The 17306-nt window shown below is 43.9% G+C and overlaps 1 protein-coding gene across 10 annotated transcripts in view; it reads right to left on the bottom strand.

Annotated features, from left to right (window-relative positions):
* GRB10 (growth factor receptor bound protein 10) overlaps nucleotides 1-17306 on the bottom strand; it is a 171337-nt gene that overhangs the window by 79885 nt on the left and 74146 nt on the right. For 8 of the 10 annotated variants that reach the window (XM_076006245.1, XM_020289936.2, XM_076006246.1 and 5 more), the window contains one exon: nucleotides 11021-11108. In XM_076006245.1, coding sequence (XP_075862360.1) covers nucleotides 11021-11108 — 88 coding nt within the window. Of the gene's footprint in view, nucleotides 1-11020; nucleotides 11109-12513; nucleotides 12692-17306 lie in introns of all 10 variants that reach the window. The other 2 variants (XM_076006249.1, XM_012736029.2) reach the window with 1 other exon arrangement.

Genomic DNA, 17306 nt, shown 5'->3' with positions numbered 1-17306 from the left:
TGTACTGAACATGTACTGACTTTTTCTCATCATTATTCCCTAAACAATAACAGCATAACAACTATTTACTTAGCATTTAGATTGCATTAGGTATTATAAGTAATGTAGAGATGATTTAAAGTACACAGGAGAGTGTGCGTAGCTTATATGCAAATTCTATGCCATTTTATCAGGGGCTTGAACATCCTCAGACTTGGGTTCCACAGAAGGTCCTGGATCCAGTCCCCCACAGGTCCCAAGGGAAGATGAACTAGATGAGAGCACATGAGAGGAGCCACGACACAATGCACCATCTTCCCAGCCGCCTGTACATCCTCGTCAATCACACCCTCATCCCAACAGTCCTGATGCCTCATGAATGGCAGGGCATGGCAGGAGGGGAAGGTCTTTGTTGGCTGGTTTTTATCTTTACTTGCCTACAATTACCAGAACCCCCACATGCAGGGGAGAGGCAGGGGCTCAGGACCTTTCCAAAACCCATAAGTCTATCTATGGCATGTGAGTTCTGGAATTCACTGAACAAGTGCCTATGAAATATGACTCCATACAAGGCACAATAGCAGAACCTTGAAGATAAGCAAGACATGGTTGTTGCCCTCAAGAAATGTATGATTGCAGGAGGAAATGGAAAAATATGATATATAAAGTGGCACTTGTAGGGGCAGCTTACATGTATAGGTGGGTGCTGGGTAGTGCCCCTAAATTGTCTCAAAACCTGACATTGGATTGACTTAGCTTTGATTCTCATTCCACCACTGAGTGACTTCTCTGGAACTTCTAAACAAGTTACTGAACCTCTCAGCCTCAGTTTCCCATCTGTAGTTCTGATGATTAAGAAAATCTGAGATGCACAGGGAGGCTTTGGCACAGGCCTCAGACGCCATCATCACTGTTGCTATGTTCTGCCGTGTTATGCACGACATGTACACGCGAATGAGGAATCTGAAGCGCAAAGCAGTTCCCCACTCACCCACAGTCACACAGCACTGCTGGGGTGAGCCATGAAATAGAAAAACAGCCAGCCCAGAGCCTGCCCACGTCCCCCAGCACCTGGTGACACTCAGATGGCTTCTGGGAGGGGAAAAACAAAAACAACGCATACAAAACGTATTTCCCTGATCTATTTCACCTTCCCTAGTAACTTACATTCTTTTCTAATTTTGGTCGCCTGTGCTTGGCAGGCGGCCTCTGCCCTGAGACACTGGGGCTTGAGGCAGCCCGTGCTGCATTCTGCTGTCCACACTGGCGCTGCTGCTGGACAGGGAGGCACCGTCCCAAACCCACTGCTGCTGCAGACTACAGCTGCCTCCCAAATAACCAACATTTTTGGCTTAAAAAAAAAAAAAAAAAAACAACAAGAGAAGAAACTAAAGCCAGAAAATAGTTGTAATGGGTTGGACAGGACCATCAAATGCCAGGGCCTGGAAGGCATTTCTCAAACCAGGAGCCAAGCGTTTATGCGTGACGTGCTGTTTCCATCTGCGCGAATGGACCACGCTTCCTGGTTTATGACTCCAGTGATCAAGGGCAATGTTCTGAATCCACCTTGGGAGCCTGCACTGTGGTGCTTGTCCAGCCCTGTTCTCCAGGCGGAACAAGGTCATGTGGGCACAGGGCGGGGAGCCCAAGGAGTACGTGGAGCAGTGGCAGTGAGGATAGAAGGCCGGGAGACTGGGAGAGCGCAGCCTCCGCCTTCAGGCTGGAACTCGGGCCGCAGCCACAAGGCCGGAACAGCTAGCTCGGCAAGGAAAAGGGGAGAGCCAGGCAGTTCCAGACCCCAAAGAGGAGAAGCCCACAGAACGACCAAGTGCTTCTGGCTCGGCAGAGACTTGGTAAGGCCCCTGCTCTGGGACAGAAGGAAGCAGGTGGGACCACTTCTGGCTGTGGTCAGAAACTCTGAAATCCAGCATGAAGCCATCAACTGACACAGTACAGGGTAGGGGCCTGAGGGCAACATGGAGTGGGCAAAGGACATGCTAGAAACGAGATCTGGGATGTCTGCCAAACTCTGCCACTCTATTGAGTGAATGACCTTGGCCAAGCAACTGAAATTCTCAGATCCCATCTCTACTCGAACTAGGCTGGGCAAGATCCCCACCCAGGACTGTGAATCCGTGGTGTGTGAGAGCCCACTTGTCCCTCACCCACCCCAGGCTGGCATGGGCCACTGCAGCCCTGTCTTCCTGGGGACACAGCCTCAGACTTTCCTGCAGCATCAAACCCAGGGGCCCTAGAGCACTTGCTAGCTGGAGAATTCTGCAGTTTGGTGTGTACATTGTAACAGCACAACCACTCATTTCAAATTTTAGTTTGTATTATTTTTCCCCCACTTTAGGAATAACCTTACATTATAAGCACATTGAGAAACTGGAGAGAAACAAACAACAAAAGCACATTTCTCACCCCAATGTCATGCTAATAGGTGGACTGTCAATCTCTAAAAACTTGAAGGTGCACTGTCTTCTCTCCTTCCCTCAGCTCCTAACCTCTCTGCTCTTGGAAAGCCCCCAAGATCTTAGGAGCTTTATGCACACTCCGCTCTGTGCCTGGGACGCCCTACTCATCTTCCCAGGATGGCCCAGCCACGCCCCGTGCACATGGCCATGGTTCTGCCCACCACCAGCCTAGACCATGACTTCCCCCCAGTGCCTAGCACACTGCTTCCTCCTCATAGGTCCCCAAATATCCCTCAAGGATAAATCGAGAAAACTACTTAGAGTGAAATAAATCAACTTCCTCAATTTTCACACTCTTGACCCATTTATTTTCCAACTACTGCTGCCACAAATTGCTCCATGCTGATGTATCACCATCAAAACCACACATCAGTAGTAACAAATCACCCTCCCTCTTGATCACTGCAAAAGCTTCCAGGCAGGTGTTATCCTCGATCAGTAAGTTTTCTAAGTAGAGAAGGTAACACCTCCTAGCACAAAAACCTGTTTTCATTTTCCTATCTGTACATATCATACGACATGCTCCTGGCTGCTTCCTTTCTTAAGTGGGGAGCAAAGACTATAACAGGACCTTTGCTGAGCGACTCTGGTCCTCTCTCTGAGCAGACTGAGGTGTGATGTTATCTGTTCTGGGTAAATGGACTTGCCCTGCAGGACGCTGTGAGTCCCAATGACTGTTTCTGGTGGCCTGTCCCCTCCAGCACTGTGCCACCGCCAAAACCACCTCCCGATACGAACTTACAGGCATTCCCAGGATTTTGTGACCCTTCCTATTTGCTACAGGTTTCGCTAATAAATATCCAACATTCTGGCACTGTATTTTAAAATAAAACCAAAGTAGTACTTAGTATTCATTTATTTTCATTATAAAATATTGTTCCATGTTTGTTCGAAATTTTAAAATGCAGAAAATTGTAAGGTGAGTAAGAATCACCTATAATCTCACCACCCAGAATTAAGCAACATTATATATAAAACACATATCAAAGTCTTTTTTATTTTCTTTTTACAAAATTGTGATCATATAGTATTGTAACCTGCTTCCCTGCTTTTTTCACTTAGTAAATCTGGGCATTTTATCAAGTCACTAGATATTTAACCTTTTTAAAATAATAATAGGACAAAATAATCTACCAAGTGCATGTAATGTTAATATGATCACTCTTATCTTTCAGTTATTGCTCTTATTCTAGGGGAATATGTTGATGGAATTGAAACAGATACACACACACTGATTTCCTTGAAATAAATTCCTAGAATTGATAGGTCAAAACTCAAGGACTTTGTAAGGTTCTTTTTAGGACAGTAGCAAACTAACTTCCAGAATTAGACCCATTTCTTTGTAAGAGGGACTTCTCACAGAGTGCCCCCCGGGCACACATGGTATCCTGTGCTTTATAGACACCTCTTTCCAGTCCTCACCACCATTCTGCAAAGAAGGCCTTATTATCCCCATGTTATAGATGTAGAAACTCAGGCTCAGCTACCCAAGACAGGACAGTTTTAAATGACTCTCTGAGTCCTGCCGCTCCACCATGCTGCATGCCCACTAAGCTCATGAACCTTTGGAAGCTCTCTTCAGAGCTTCCTCTATTTACTTTCCTACAGAGTCCTATAGGTGGACTCTATAACCTCATTTTTCAGCTCCTTGGGGCATTTTTGCTTAATTGTGCTCCTGGTGAGAGACACAGCCAGACATCTCGGCTTTGGTTGTGAGCAATAACAACAATAAGAAATAACTTGCTTAAAATGAGAGAAGACCAAACTTCTAAAAATAAAACTTCCCGTTTCAAAAATATTATTAAGGAAAAAACTAAATATAGAATTACATATGATCTGGCAATTCTACTCCTAGATATATACCAAAAGGACTTGAAGGAAGGAACACAGACACCGACACCCTAATGTTCACAGCAGTATTATTCTCAGTGCCCAGGATGTGGAAGCAGCCCAAGTGTCCACTGACAAATGACTGGATAAACAAAATCTGGTCCATCCATACAATGGAATGTTACCCGCCTTACAAATGAAGGAAATCTGATGCCTGCTACAACATGTATGAACCCTGAGGACATTCTGTTAAGTGAAAGAAGCCAGTCACAAAAGGACAAATATTACATGATTCTATTTATATGAGTTACCTAGAATAGGCAAATTCAGAGAGATAGGAAGTAGATTAGAGGTTACCAGGGGCTGGGAAGAATTATTGCTTAATGGGTACAGAGTTTCTGTTTGGGATGATAAAAAAGTTTTGAAAATAGATAGTGGTGATAGTTGCACAACACCATGAACATAATTCAAGCCACTTAATGTATACTTAGAAATGGTTAAAATGGTAAATTTTGGTTAATGTATCTTTTCACAATAAAGAAATATGTTTAAAAAATTGCCAAAAATTCCAAGCTATTACAAAAGCACCCAGTTTCAAAGGAAAATGCTCCCTTCCGGCAGTGCGCAGCAAAGAAATGCATGAAGCATTTTTAGCAACTGTCACACAAAAATAAGCTGCTTACATTAGAAACGAGGTAATAAAACAGGAGCCATAAATCCTCTTTTCCAGATAGCACTAACAGGTCAAGGAAAGTCACAGCTAATCTTTTATTCTAAACATCAGGTTCCTTGCAAGGAACCAGGCAACTCTGTATCAAACACATCGTGCAAACGTAAGGCCTATCTGATTACGCCTTGACAATTAAGGAAGCAAGAAGTATCTCTGTCAACTTCAGTCACGTGTCCCAAGGCATATTGTTAAAAAAGAATCCTGTAGGTTAAACTTGGTGTCAGGCACACAGATGGGAAGGGAAAAGTCCTGACTCTGTGGGCTGAGCTGCCGGTTGCTCCACACTGGCCCTGGAGAGTGGTCCATCCACTCCCTGGGGATGTGGCCCTGGAACGGGCCTTCCCCCACTGCCAGGGAGCTGCAAACCCCGGGTCCACTCATCAGACCCGCAGGCTGTGAGCACGCCAAAGAAGATGAACTCACTGCACTTGGACACACTTGAAAGAGGGATTTGTCCCTTTCTGTTCCATGTAACAGCCTCAAAGCATCGGCTTCCTTGATTTCCAGCTCAGTTGGTTTTCATATTTTTCTTGTGAAATGAGTGTCCAGAACCAAACACAAACACATCATGCTTTCCTTTTCTTGTAACCTGCCTGCTCACGCTCTTTGCTGGTTTTTCTATTTGATTGTTCTCTTACTTATAAATTCAATATACAGAGGATACTAACACTCTGCATGTTACAAGTATTGCAAATATTTTTTCCAGGCTGAAGTGTGCTTTTTAGCATTTCAAATATCATCTATGTTTGTACAGAAATTTGTATTTGTAATGCACTCAAACTTACCATTTTTCCTTTATGGTTGTGCTAAGTTTTACTTAAGAAATTCTTTCTTAGTTTGAGAGCATAGAGATTTTCATTATTAATTTTCATTATTCAAATAAATAAAAGACATTTTGTTTTTTCACTTTCAGTTATTTAGTTGGCCTAAAACTGATTACTCTGTATAGTGTGTGGTAGGGCTCCACTGTCAGCTCCCCACCCCACAGAGCAGCTGTGGGCCCCGTGACCTGCTCTGGGCTGATTTAGTTTCCATACATGTGTGGGTCACGTGAGGGAATATCTACTCTGCTCCTTTGCTCTACTTGTCTGCCCCTGAACTAACAACAGCCTTTCTTAACTGTGATATCTCATAAGAAGGCTTACTATCCGATAGTGCAAATCACTTCTCCAAAAACTTTGTTCTCCAAATTGGTCTTGGCTACTATTGAGCTTTGCTCTTCCTTATTCTAGTTAGGAACCATCTGTCAAGTCTCACAAAAGCTCTGCTAGGAATTTGGTTGCACCTGCATTAAATTTAAAGATAGATAAACCTGGGAAAACGTGACATCTCCACTTTATTCCATCTTCTGATCCACGATCATAGCATAGCTCTCCACTTATTCTGGTTGTTTTTACACTCTTTAACAACATCCTATAATGTCTGGTAATCTTGAATTTATTCCTGGACACCCTATAATTTTTGTTACTATTATAAATGGGATTTCTTTTTACATTACATTTCCTGATTATTTTCTCTTGGTGTACAAGAATACTATTACATTTTATATGTGGATCTCACATTATATCTGCTATCTTGTGAACTCTTACTCGTTTTACAAGTTTGTGTACCTGCGTGGATTTTCTATTTAGACAATCATGTTATTTGCAAACAGACACAGATTTTATTTCTTCCTTTCCAATGTTTACTTTTTTGTTTCTTTGTTTGCTTCTTTTATTACACTGGCCAAGACCACCAGGGACAGTGGGGACCCTTGTCTGAGTTCAGATTTTCATGGATGTGATTCTAGTATTTCTCCATTATGTATGATGCATGCAGGTTTCTGACAAATAAACTTAACAAGTTAAGGAGGTTTCTTTTCAATATTGGTTTGGTAAGAGTTTTGTTGTTATTATTTGTTATGTATTATAAATAAGTATTATAATGTGTATTATGTATATGTATTATAATATTCTTTTTCTATCTGGTAATCATTTTTCCCCCTTTAATTTTTTGACATGTTGAATGTGTTCATAGTGTTAAGATAGTAAACCACCCTTGTATTATTATAATACACCCAACTTGGTCATAACATTTATGTTTTTATATTTCATTTTTAAAAACTGCTGAATTTATTAGTGTTTTACTCAGACATTTTTGTTTTATGTTAACATGTAAAATGGGCCTATTATTTTGATTTCTTCTACCAACTGTCTGAAAGCTATACAGACATGGCAGTGGAAGAGCTCTTGTCCTGTCAGCATACAGGGAGAAACTATTTGTTCTCTGAAAGTTTCATAACACTCATCTGCAAACAGCTTGAATATTTCTGAGGGGGCAGTGTTGATTACTGACTTTATTTCTTCCAGAGCTATTTCTCTATTAAGATTTTATATCTCTTCAAGAGTCAATTTTGTTTTTACATTTTTGCAATAAATCATCCACTTCCTTCAGATTTTCACATTTGGTGTTCACAGTTTTCATGTTGTTTTAAAAACTCTCTAATGTGCTCTTAATGTGGTTTTCCTGGGCACCTTTCTCTCCCTTAGCATCTGTGCTAAAGCTTTGCCATCATGGTACCTTTTATAAGATTAGCTTCTGACTTTGTTCCTATTGATATTTTATTTCAATAATTTTTGATTTTAATCTTTGTAATTAATTCCTCCTACATTCCTTACACTTATTCAATTTTCATTTTTCTAATTGCAATTTTTCTTCTTTTTGAAGCTTAGAAATTTAGCCTTACACGCCACTTTCGCAGGATTATACGACTTTCAGCCTGTAGTACATTCATTTTCATTCAGTTCTAAATGATATTTCCATTGCGATTTCCTCTTTAACTCACAAGTAAAATAAGGGTGTGTTTTAAAGTTTCCACACACATGTTGATGTGTTTTGTTTTGAACTTTTTTATGTTGACATCTGATTTATTCACACTGGGTCAAAGAACGTGGCTTGCGTGAAATAGATTGCTTAAAATTTAGTGCAACTTCCCATATATGGTCAACTTTTCGAAAAGTTACACAGGTTGTAGAAAGAATCAAGAGTCTCTGTTCGGTGGAGGGTTCTACGTGTCTCTATTAATTTGAGCCTACTAATAATGTTATCAATATACTTAGAATTACTTCCACTACCTTATTTTGTATTTTCTGTTTGACACCCTTTTTCCTTTCAAATTCTTGCTTTTAATTCCTTTTCTCATGGCTGTTGTTTGATTGTTGTTGTTGCTTTAATATACATTCCCTTATATCTTTTCCTGCTAGGTGAGAAACTACAGATTAGAGGCACTTTCTTTCAGTAATTACAGTCAATCCTTTAAAATAACATAGTAAGTATACTTTTTTGCTAATGGGATCCCAAGTTATTCTACATTTTACTTCTCCTGACCGAGGCCTTATAATGACATGACCCCTCACTGAGCAACCTCTCTCCTAAAAGATAAACGCACGTTCCCATGTTCTTACGATCTGGAGTTTTCACTGAACCTTCTCTGAACAACGAACTCATCTGGATCACACTCGCAACACTGCCTCGACTTCCGCTTTCCTCAGTGTTCACACTCCTGCCTACAGCAGCGCTTGTGCCCATTCATTTAGAGAGGATCGCTTGCGACACATTTTCTCAATCTTTGTCTGAAAAAGCTTTACTTTGCCTCACTGGTCAGGACACGCTGCTGTGGATTTCGGGATGGACAGGCATGTCCCCTCAGCACTCAGTGCGCTGCATGGTCTCCTGGCCCGCGTCTGCATCAGCCCAACAGCGGCTCCTGTGTGAGGAAATCTGTTTCTGGAACAGCGCTTAGGGTTTTAGATGTGGACTAGTCTCCGTGTTCCTCATGAGTCGTTTGAGCAGTTTGGGGACCATGTCTTCCTTCAGCTCCGACAGCACCTGCCAGGAGAGCGGCGTGCTCTCCTCCGACCGGGGGCGTGTGCGGCCGACTGTGTGCGGCCCGTGCTCCAGCCAGCCGACCCCCGCAGGACCCGCTTCCAGATCTTTACCCCCTTTAGATGGAACTCAGCGTTTTTAAAATGTCAATAACTGTCTATTTCATTTCCAAAATTTCTAATGAACACTTTTTCATGCCCTCCTATTCTTGCTTCATTTCCTCCTGTTGGTCTTTCATACGTTCTTGCCTGGCTTTACAGACATTACTCTCCCGGGTGTCTGAGCATTACACACACATTTATTTCAAAGCCTCTGTCAGACTTATTTTTGTTGCACTGGGGCTAAATTGGTAATCTGTTGATTTTGTTAGCTGTACTGTATTTCTTAGCATGGTATTGCTTCGTGTGTTTCAGAATGTTGGTTTGCAGACTCATTTTAGGTGGGTTGTTTTTTCTTTTCTACTATCTTTCCTGCCTACTTCTCCCCTTCGAGTGGTCTGGTCAGGGCAGTCTGGGGCAGCTGCTCAGTTTAGCTCTGGCTGCAAGGCTCTGCCAGCTCTGCCTGGTTGCCTGGCCATGAGTTCACACAGACTGCAGCCGCTCCCAGGTAGTATCCTTTGTCTAGAATCTTTCAAGAGCAGGGAACCCCCACCCCCGGCTCCTGCCTTGATGCAGTGATGGAAGAGGGCAGCCTCAGCCCTTCCCCTTCCCTGGGACCTGACCCGACAGCCATCGGTGGCCACTGTGGAACCCGTCGCCCCACGGGATGGCACTGCTCCCTGCTCTGTTAGTGCCTACGTCTGAGTCAGACTGAGTCTTGTTGGTTTTCCTATCTTATATGCTATGTGTGTAGAGATTAAGAAGTGGTCAATGTCATAGGTGTACTTAAAAATATAAACTCTCTGGGTCACTGAGCAGAAGTAGGGTTTAAGGTAGAGAAGTGTTCATTTATTCCTTTAAGCCCCATTTCAGCTGCTGGGATACACTGGGAGCCCAGTTTCCACCCTCTTGATTTGTGGCTCCACACAGAAAAGACAATCAGCTCTCTTCTGCATGCGGTACGCAATCTGTGCTGCAAATTTCCCTTAATGGCACTACCTTGATATCTATGGGAAATCTGAGTTTACAATTTAAAAATAAAGGACAAGACATAAGCTTTAAAAATTTCTTTCAGTGTAATTTTTTCTAATTTTCTAATTAAAGTATTAACAGATTGTTCTATGAATATTAATACAAAAACTTAAATTATTTCCATTTAAATGAGATAATTTGTAAGCCATACAATGTAACAAGTTGAAATTGTCTCAAGTTTCAAAGCCAATACTAAGAAACTAGTACCCTCTCCACTGTATCACATCATTTGAAAGTTTTCTAAAAGACAACCCTAAAATTCCATTTGCCACAGAAAATCCTGACTGCTTTTGTGAATCTTTTAATACTTGAAAAAACATTTCTGTCTGTGACCTCATGATCAGATCCCAGCTTTTATTTGTGCTGAATATCATCCTCTTTTTCATTAAATAATTTTTAAAAATCGGATTATTCTAATTTCCACCAGCTCTAACCCTTATGACTTCTTGTACTTAACTCTCCAATAACCCAAACAATGAGCCATGTGCATCCCCCAGGCTCTCACCCTCAGACTCCCCATCCTGCACCAAGCTCCCATCTATTGGACCTGATTACTGAATACCCTTTGCATCCATTTAGTCCTTTCCTTTCTTTCCCATGGTGACCCCATCAGAAATTAAACAGAAGGAACAAAGGAATCAGAGAAAGGTAGAGAAATGCCAAGAGTACATACATGTAAAATCAGCTTAATTGACAACAAAAATGCTCAAATTGAGAGGATTCCCCCAGGGGGGAAACCTCAGTATACACCCTCAAGTCACCTTTAAGTGGAATCCTAGATAACTCATATGAAACAGATCTTTAAGTTTTGTTCACCGAAGTCTGTTAATTGAAAGGAAATACATGAAATCAGAACCAAGTATCTTTCTCTATTTCTCTACTTTCAAATTCATTTTCCTTAAGGCATCTTATTCTATCAGTATCCGACACGACTGCTCAGAACATAAGGTCCCGGCGCTGCTGCGGAGCTGCAGCTGGGAATGCTCCTGGGTTTTTTCACTCCCTCCTACCTTGGTGACTTGAAATTCGGTCAGACTGTGCTGGGAACTCAGGTCCTGTCAGGTCCCGTGGACTGGGAGGTGTCTGTTCCACGTTGTCCTAAAAGGACCACAACAGAGAAGTCATGAGTTCAAAAGAAGCATTCTACACTTTTCAACATCCAGCATCCCTGGCATTTCCTTTCTTGGCCAATTCCTTACTTGCTTTCCATTTATTTACTTTTTAGTGTTCAATGACAGATGTTGAAAATATGCTGCATAAGGAAAGCTAATCGTGAAAAGGTGCAACCTGTTCAGCAAAGGAGTTAGAAGAAACGTTATTCTTGTTATTGGGCTTACACATCTTTCCCTGAATAGCAATTCAAAAAGAATTATTGTCAACTGCTCAATTTAGGCAAAGAATATAAATAATTAACATTCCATGGAGCACATGCTTCTATAACAATTACAGGTAACCAAGCATTGGTCCTGTTACCTGGGACAGAAGCATCCAGAGAGTGTTTTATAAATGACTCCCTCCACAAAGCATAAGGAGGAGCTTGGTGGCATGTTTTAGACAACAGGATGAGGAGGTCCCAAGCCCACAATTCTAGAAAAACATCTTCATGGGAACATAAGCCAATAAAAGATACATTAAATGTGAAAACAGGAAATGTTCCTTTTAATATTTATATGCTTATCAAAAACACCAGCAGTGGGCTGGGGAGGTGGCTCACGCCTGTATTTCCAGCAACTTGGGAAGCTGAGGCAGGAGAATGATTTGAGGCCAGGAGTTCAAGGCTACAATGAGCTATAATCATGCCACTGAACTCCAGCCTGAGCAAAACAGCTAGACCCCATCTCTGAAACAAAAATATTACCAGTGATTAACTTGGGGTGGGGAGATGTCAATTTTCTCTCACAGGTTTGTGAAATCTTTGAGATCTTTATAATGCACATGTATTACCTCTGAATCAGAAAGTTGTGAACTGTGCCAAAAGTACAAGATCTGCACTAAAACTTACTATTAACATATACATTGTCACAATTTTGGAAGTCGACTTCAACAACTTTGTTCCTACTCATGGTTCCTATTCATGCAAAAGGAAGCACGGAATTGCACATGGCAGCATGTGAAACATCTGGCATGCAAGGGTGCTCACAACAGCCAACATGCACACGGAGCTCCTTCTGCCAGGCGAGGCTCCCACTCCCAGAGCCACTGAGGCAAGGTAAGGTGAGCTCCCTCACGCCCACCTGCACCCAGTGGGTCCCAGCTGTCCTGGGACCCGAGTGTGAGCAGTCCGGCTGCAGAGCCCATGCTCTTCCCCCACACAGTGCAGCGCCCACACTGCCCAGGAAACTCAAAAAAGCACATGGAATTCAACGCGGTGCCAGCGCAGCAGGACTGTGCCCTGTTCTTTACTGCCGAATACTTCCCAGCAAGCGGCTTCTCGCCCAGAGCCCTCCTTGCTCACGCATGGAATGGGATGCGAGCTGACCTCTCTCTGCGCGTGCACACTGACCTGCAAGCAAACAGGTTCAGGGCTGGTCAACGCCGCGCTCTGGGGCCACTCACAGCGGGGGGGCAGAGGGGAGCCTGGGCAGAGTCCAGAAGGACACGCTCACCCACATCTACCACCGAGAAGAAGAGTGTTGTTTCCTAGGGACGCAAAGTCGAGTTCACACCTTCCTCCAGAAAATCTGGAGAAAACAAAACAAAACAAAGCCCTAAGGAATAGAAGACATTTTCACTGGCTTCTCTCTCTCTCTTCCCCGTTTGAAAGAAATGGCTTTCTTTTAATCATGGATGTAAAACTTGTCAACTATGAAAATCTTGATGTTAAAAACAAAATATGAAGAAAAAAATCAAAACAAACATCTCTCTGCTCTCACGACCAGGGGTTACCCTATCGGTTTTTAGTACACTCTTTCAGAAAAACAAAAACAAAAACCTCACTATGTGCATATATGCAGTGTTTGAATTATTGAGCACATGTATGCTCTATATGAATCACGTAGGGGTTACCAACGATCCTGATAAAATATGGAATCATAATCATATTCCACATACTGTACTTCAGTACTGGATTTTTAAATTTTCCATGACATCAAAAATAATCTCCATCGGCACTCCAGCACAGCCCCGGAGTGGATGTGTAGTGTCATTTATTTAACCAATATCTTGGTGGTGAGCACATAGGTTGTGGAGAATGTAAGCTTTTAGGAAAGAGGGGAGGGATGGCTGGGAGGACAGGAGTCTGGCGGCAAGGGCAGAGCCCCAGCACCCCGCAGAGGACCCAGGAGGGAGCTGGGCTCTCCGGGTTGGCAGGGAATGTGATCGCCCCAGCCCTCCCCAGCGGGTCTCCCCTCCTAGCCTGCGATTCCGTAGCCAGTCTTCCCCACTCAGGCTCTGCTCTTTATCAACTGAAATAAGACATTTTTCCTCTTTTTTGAACTGTAAGACAATCCATGTAAAAATTTTATTTTATAGATATCTAACCCAGATTAGCTATAAAATAAAAATTAGCCTGAATCCTCCAACAGTAGGATAATAGCATTTTTGTGGTCTTAGCACCTTTATTGTACATAGTTGGACACTGTTGAAATCAGATTGTGTCAACAATTCTGTGTTTTGCTTCTGCCCCCCACAACTGATAAGAAGATATTTTAAAATCTTGGTAAATATCTTTTTTTTTTTCATATTCTAAACTACCTAGTAGACACTTTGCAGTTGTTTGCAACTTTCAGATAACATAAATAATGATCAAATAAACACCTTCTGGCATAAAACCTTGTTCCCATTTCTGATTATTTGCTTAGGATCCCTAGAAGTAGAGGACTAGGCCAGAGGTCATGAGCATTTTTTTAAGACTCCAGATACATACTGTCAAACTCTTCTTCACACATTTACCCTCCCACTCTGAGCAGAACCGCCTGTTTCGTAACATCCAAGCCAGCCAGGGCTCTGTTTATTTTTCTGGAAATTTTTTTCTTGCCAATTCCAGAGGTAAGCAGTGGCCTCACCTTGCACACGGCTTTACACTGAGGTTGAATATTCACAGGCATCTTAGACCTTTGTATTTCTTCTCTTGGACTATGCTTTGACAGGTCAGCTGGAAGCGGACGGCACAAGGGCTTTCCAACTAAACATGCCCAGGAATGGGTCACAGCCCGACCCCATCAGCTGAGGGTTTGGGGCCAGTTACCTGGACTCTCTGAGTCAATCTGCTCGCTGGTAAAATGTGTCAAGAACCCCTTGATCATTGGGCAGGTCTGGTTACACCCTGCCAGGGTGGCCTGTTGGTGCCACTGGCCTGGGGCCCTGCTCTCCTTCCTCAGTCTCCCACGATGAGCTCTCCATATGGCAGCAGCCAAGTGCAGTCATACTTGCAGCAAATGCTTTTCCTACTCGGTTCACCTTTAGATTTAATTACATTTTTGATTCTTAAAAGTTTAATTCAATGTAGCCAAGTTTATTGGTTCATCATTTTAGGTTTGAAAATTATCTTCAGTCTCTATCAAGAAAACTAAAACACCTTCATGGTGTGGTATCCTGATTTCTCTTCTGACTTGGTACATTATTCTTTCATCTGTGTGACATTTATTTTGGTGGGTAGTGAAAGAGCAGAATATGTGCTGATCCCTTCTTCCCACCATGGCTGACCAGTTTACCCAGGCCGAGTCTTCCCTCTGCCTGATCTGGGAGGTCGCTTTGCTCACATGTTATAATCTCACATGAACACGTGTGTGTTTCTCATCTACCTCCTCGTCAGTTCCACAAATCTGCCCACTTCTGGGCCGACACCCCACATGTTCCACTCTCACAGCTTGCCAACATGTTTGTCGTCAGCAGAACATTTCCACTCTTGCTTCTTCTACACGAATTCCTCAGTCATTTTCTTCTAAGCAAACTTCAGAATAGTTTCAAAGTTTGATTAATCATGAAAACATCTCATTGGAGATATTTACCTCTACATATGTGACCACTATGCATCAGAATCAAATTGCGCAAAGCCTGACAAAGTGTCTCGAGGTGTGTAGCCCCATCTATTTCACAGGGTGGGTGAGGTCAGCGCCCGGATCATCCGGGCTCCACAGTCCTGCTCAAGGCCTCTCTGGGGATGGGCAAAGCCCTGCAGGTAAACAAGCACCTGGGTGTTTTCTGTGCATACTCAAGTTAGAGACCCATTCACTAGAGGGACTGCCTTCCCTGAGAACTCCTCTCTTAAGTGCAAACCAGGCTCCACTGAGACATCTATTTAGAAGACAAGTAACCTGTAAACCTAACTTAAGGCAACCTTGTCTAAATAGTGTTGCCAGATTTAGCAAATATCTGAATTTTTGGTATAAATATGTCCCAAATATTACATGAGTCTTATCCTAAAAAATTACTTGTGGTTTACCTGTAATTAACTGGGCATCCTATATTTTATTTGCAACTTTAAGCACTGTTCAAATGTGACAGGCTTGCATGACAAATCGCTGCAGTATGAACAAAATCTCAACCAGAGATTTGTTTATAAAATTTGTTTGTTTATAAAATTCCCAGGTCAAAAAAGAAATGTACCCTTTTAAATTCAACAGATAGGAGCTTCAGGCAAGAATTCTGTTCTCTTGAGAAGACAAGAAAGATGTCATAATATGAAAAATAATAGTGATTATAAAATAAAGCCAAAGCACAAAGGCAGCAGGGAAAAGTTAACCCACCATGGCATTAAAAAGAAGTTCCTGACAGCGCTAGAAGGTCAGGTACAAATGTCTATCTACCGTTCGGAGGCAAACAGTGGCACCTTGCCAGGTACAGGGTAACAAACACGGGGACGAGATTAAAAGGTTTATCATTGTGCTAGCTTGGTTTCCACTCTAGGTCAGTTTTTGTTTGTGTGTCTGTTCCCTAGCCTCCCCCATTAGGGGAGGACTGGGCAGGGGGACAGGGAGGATTCCTGGGTCAGCATGAGGCCCCAGGGGACTGGAAAGGGAAGCTCGGATCCTTCTTTAAAGGTGGCTGTTAGCAGCAAGTGCTCTTTACAGTAGTCCTTGGTCACCGCCATCCACCTCCAGGGGAAAGGGGAAGGGAAAGGATGGGAGAGTGTAGCCCCAAAGCCCCTGAGTTAAAGTCCCAGGGGCCACTTCACTGTTTGATGCTGGACCTTTCCAAATCCATGTGGCTTAAGAAATACTTGCCAAAGTCAGAATTGGCCCATCCAGTGGATCTGAACGAAAAACAGCCCCTGCCCTCTCTAAGTGACCCAGGCACAGCGCTCTAAGTGAGTGCTAAGTGACCTCCTGTAACTTGCACCGAGCCCTCCAGTCAGCAGGAAGGATGGTCTCTGTCTGCTCCTCCACCCCGCGCCAGGCAGCGAACCTGCCCGGGCTGCACTGACCAGATCCCTTGTCCTCTGGCTTCTGCTCGTGGGCGGCCGATGGGCCAGGCCGGGCCAGGGAGGGACAAGGACCTGGAGGTGGAGGCTGGTTCTCCAGCTGGTCTGTTCCTTCCATAAGCCATGCAGCAGGGGTTGCATGGACAGCCCTAACCCGGCTCCCTCAGGCCTCTTGCTGGCCCCAGGCTGGGACCTTCACCCCACTGTCTTCCCCTGACCCCTCCATTAGACCCTCCATTCATCATCCCCGAGCCCCACTGAGACCCTGCCTGATGGAGGGGTATTTTAACTTCCCCCATTCTGCTGATGAAGAACCTGAGGGTTTCCAAGATAACACATAAAAAGCGACTCAGGAGAAGAAAGTGGCAAGCCAGGGTGTGGGCTCTGGCGGGACAGCCCGCTGGGTCAGTGGGTGTCGCAGCACGGCTGGTCTTCTCCTGGGAAGACCGTGCAGAAATGCAGACTCCAGGCCCCAGCCAGACGCGCCGGGTCGGGCCACAGCGGCCTGGAGTGGTGTTCCCACCACACTTCCCCGAAACTCTGGGAGCCGCCTCCCAGCCCGGTTCTCAACTCCAGGACTGCCCACGGCACGTGCCTCCAACCCTGCGCTGCAAAGGGTTTCTCACTCTCTGGAATGTTCTCTGCTCTGCCCACAATGTAGACCCCATCGACTCGCCCTCAAGGCCCACCCCAAACCTTGGCCTTCTGGAGCTTTCTGACAGCCCAGACGGAAAGTCTGACGCCTCTTACCACCTTACCCACCGCCCTGCTTTAGTTCCGGGTGGGACATAATGAGGTCAAATTGATGGGTGCCCACCTTCCCTCAGAGGCTGCTCTGCCTCTGCCTCTCTGGGAGGATGGAAGGGAAAGAATCCTCACCACCAACCTGCGGAGTGCAGGCTTCCACAAAAAGCAGCGCAAGGCGGCCTGGGCAC

Source organism: Microcebus murinus, chromosome 9 (assembly GCF_040939455.1).
Source record: "Microcebus murinus isolate Inina chromosome 9, M.murinus_Inina_mat1.0, whole genome shotgun sequence".
Lineage (NCBI taxonomy): Eukaryota > Metazoa > Chordata > Mammalia > Primates > Cheirogaleidae > Microcebus > Microcebus murinus.
The sequence above is the reverse complement of the archived record's forward strand: the minus strand, read 5'-3'. Positions and strand labels throughout refer to the sequence as shown.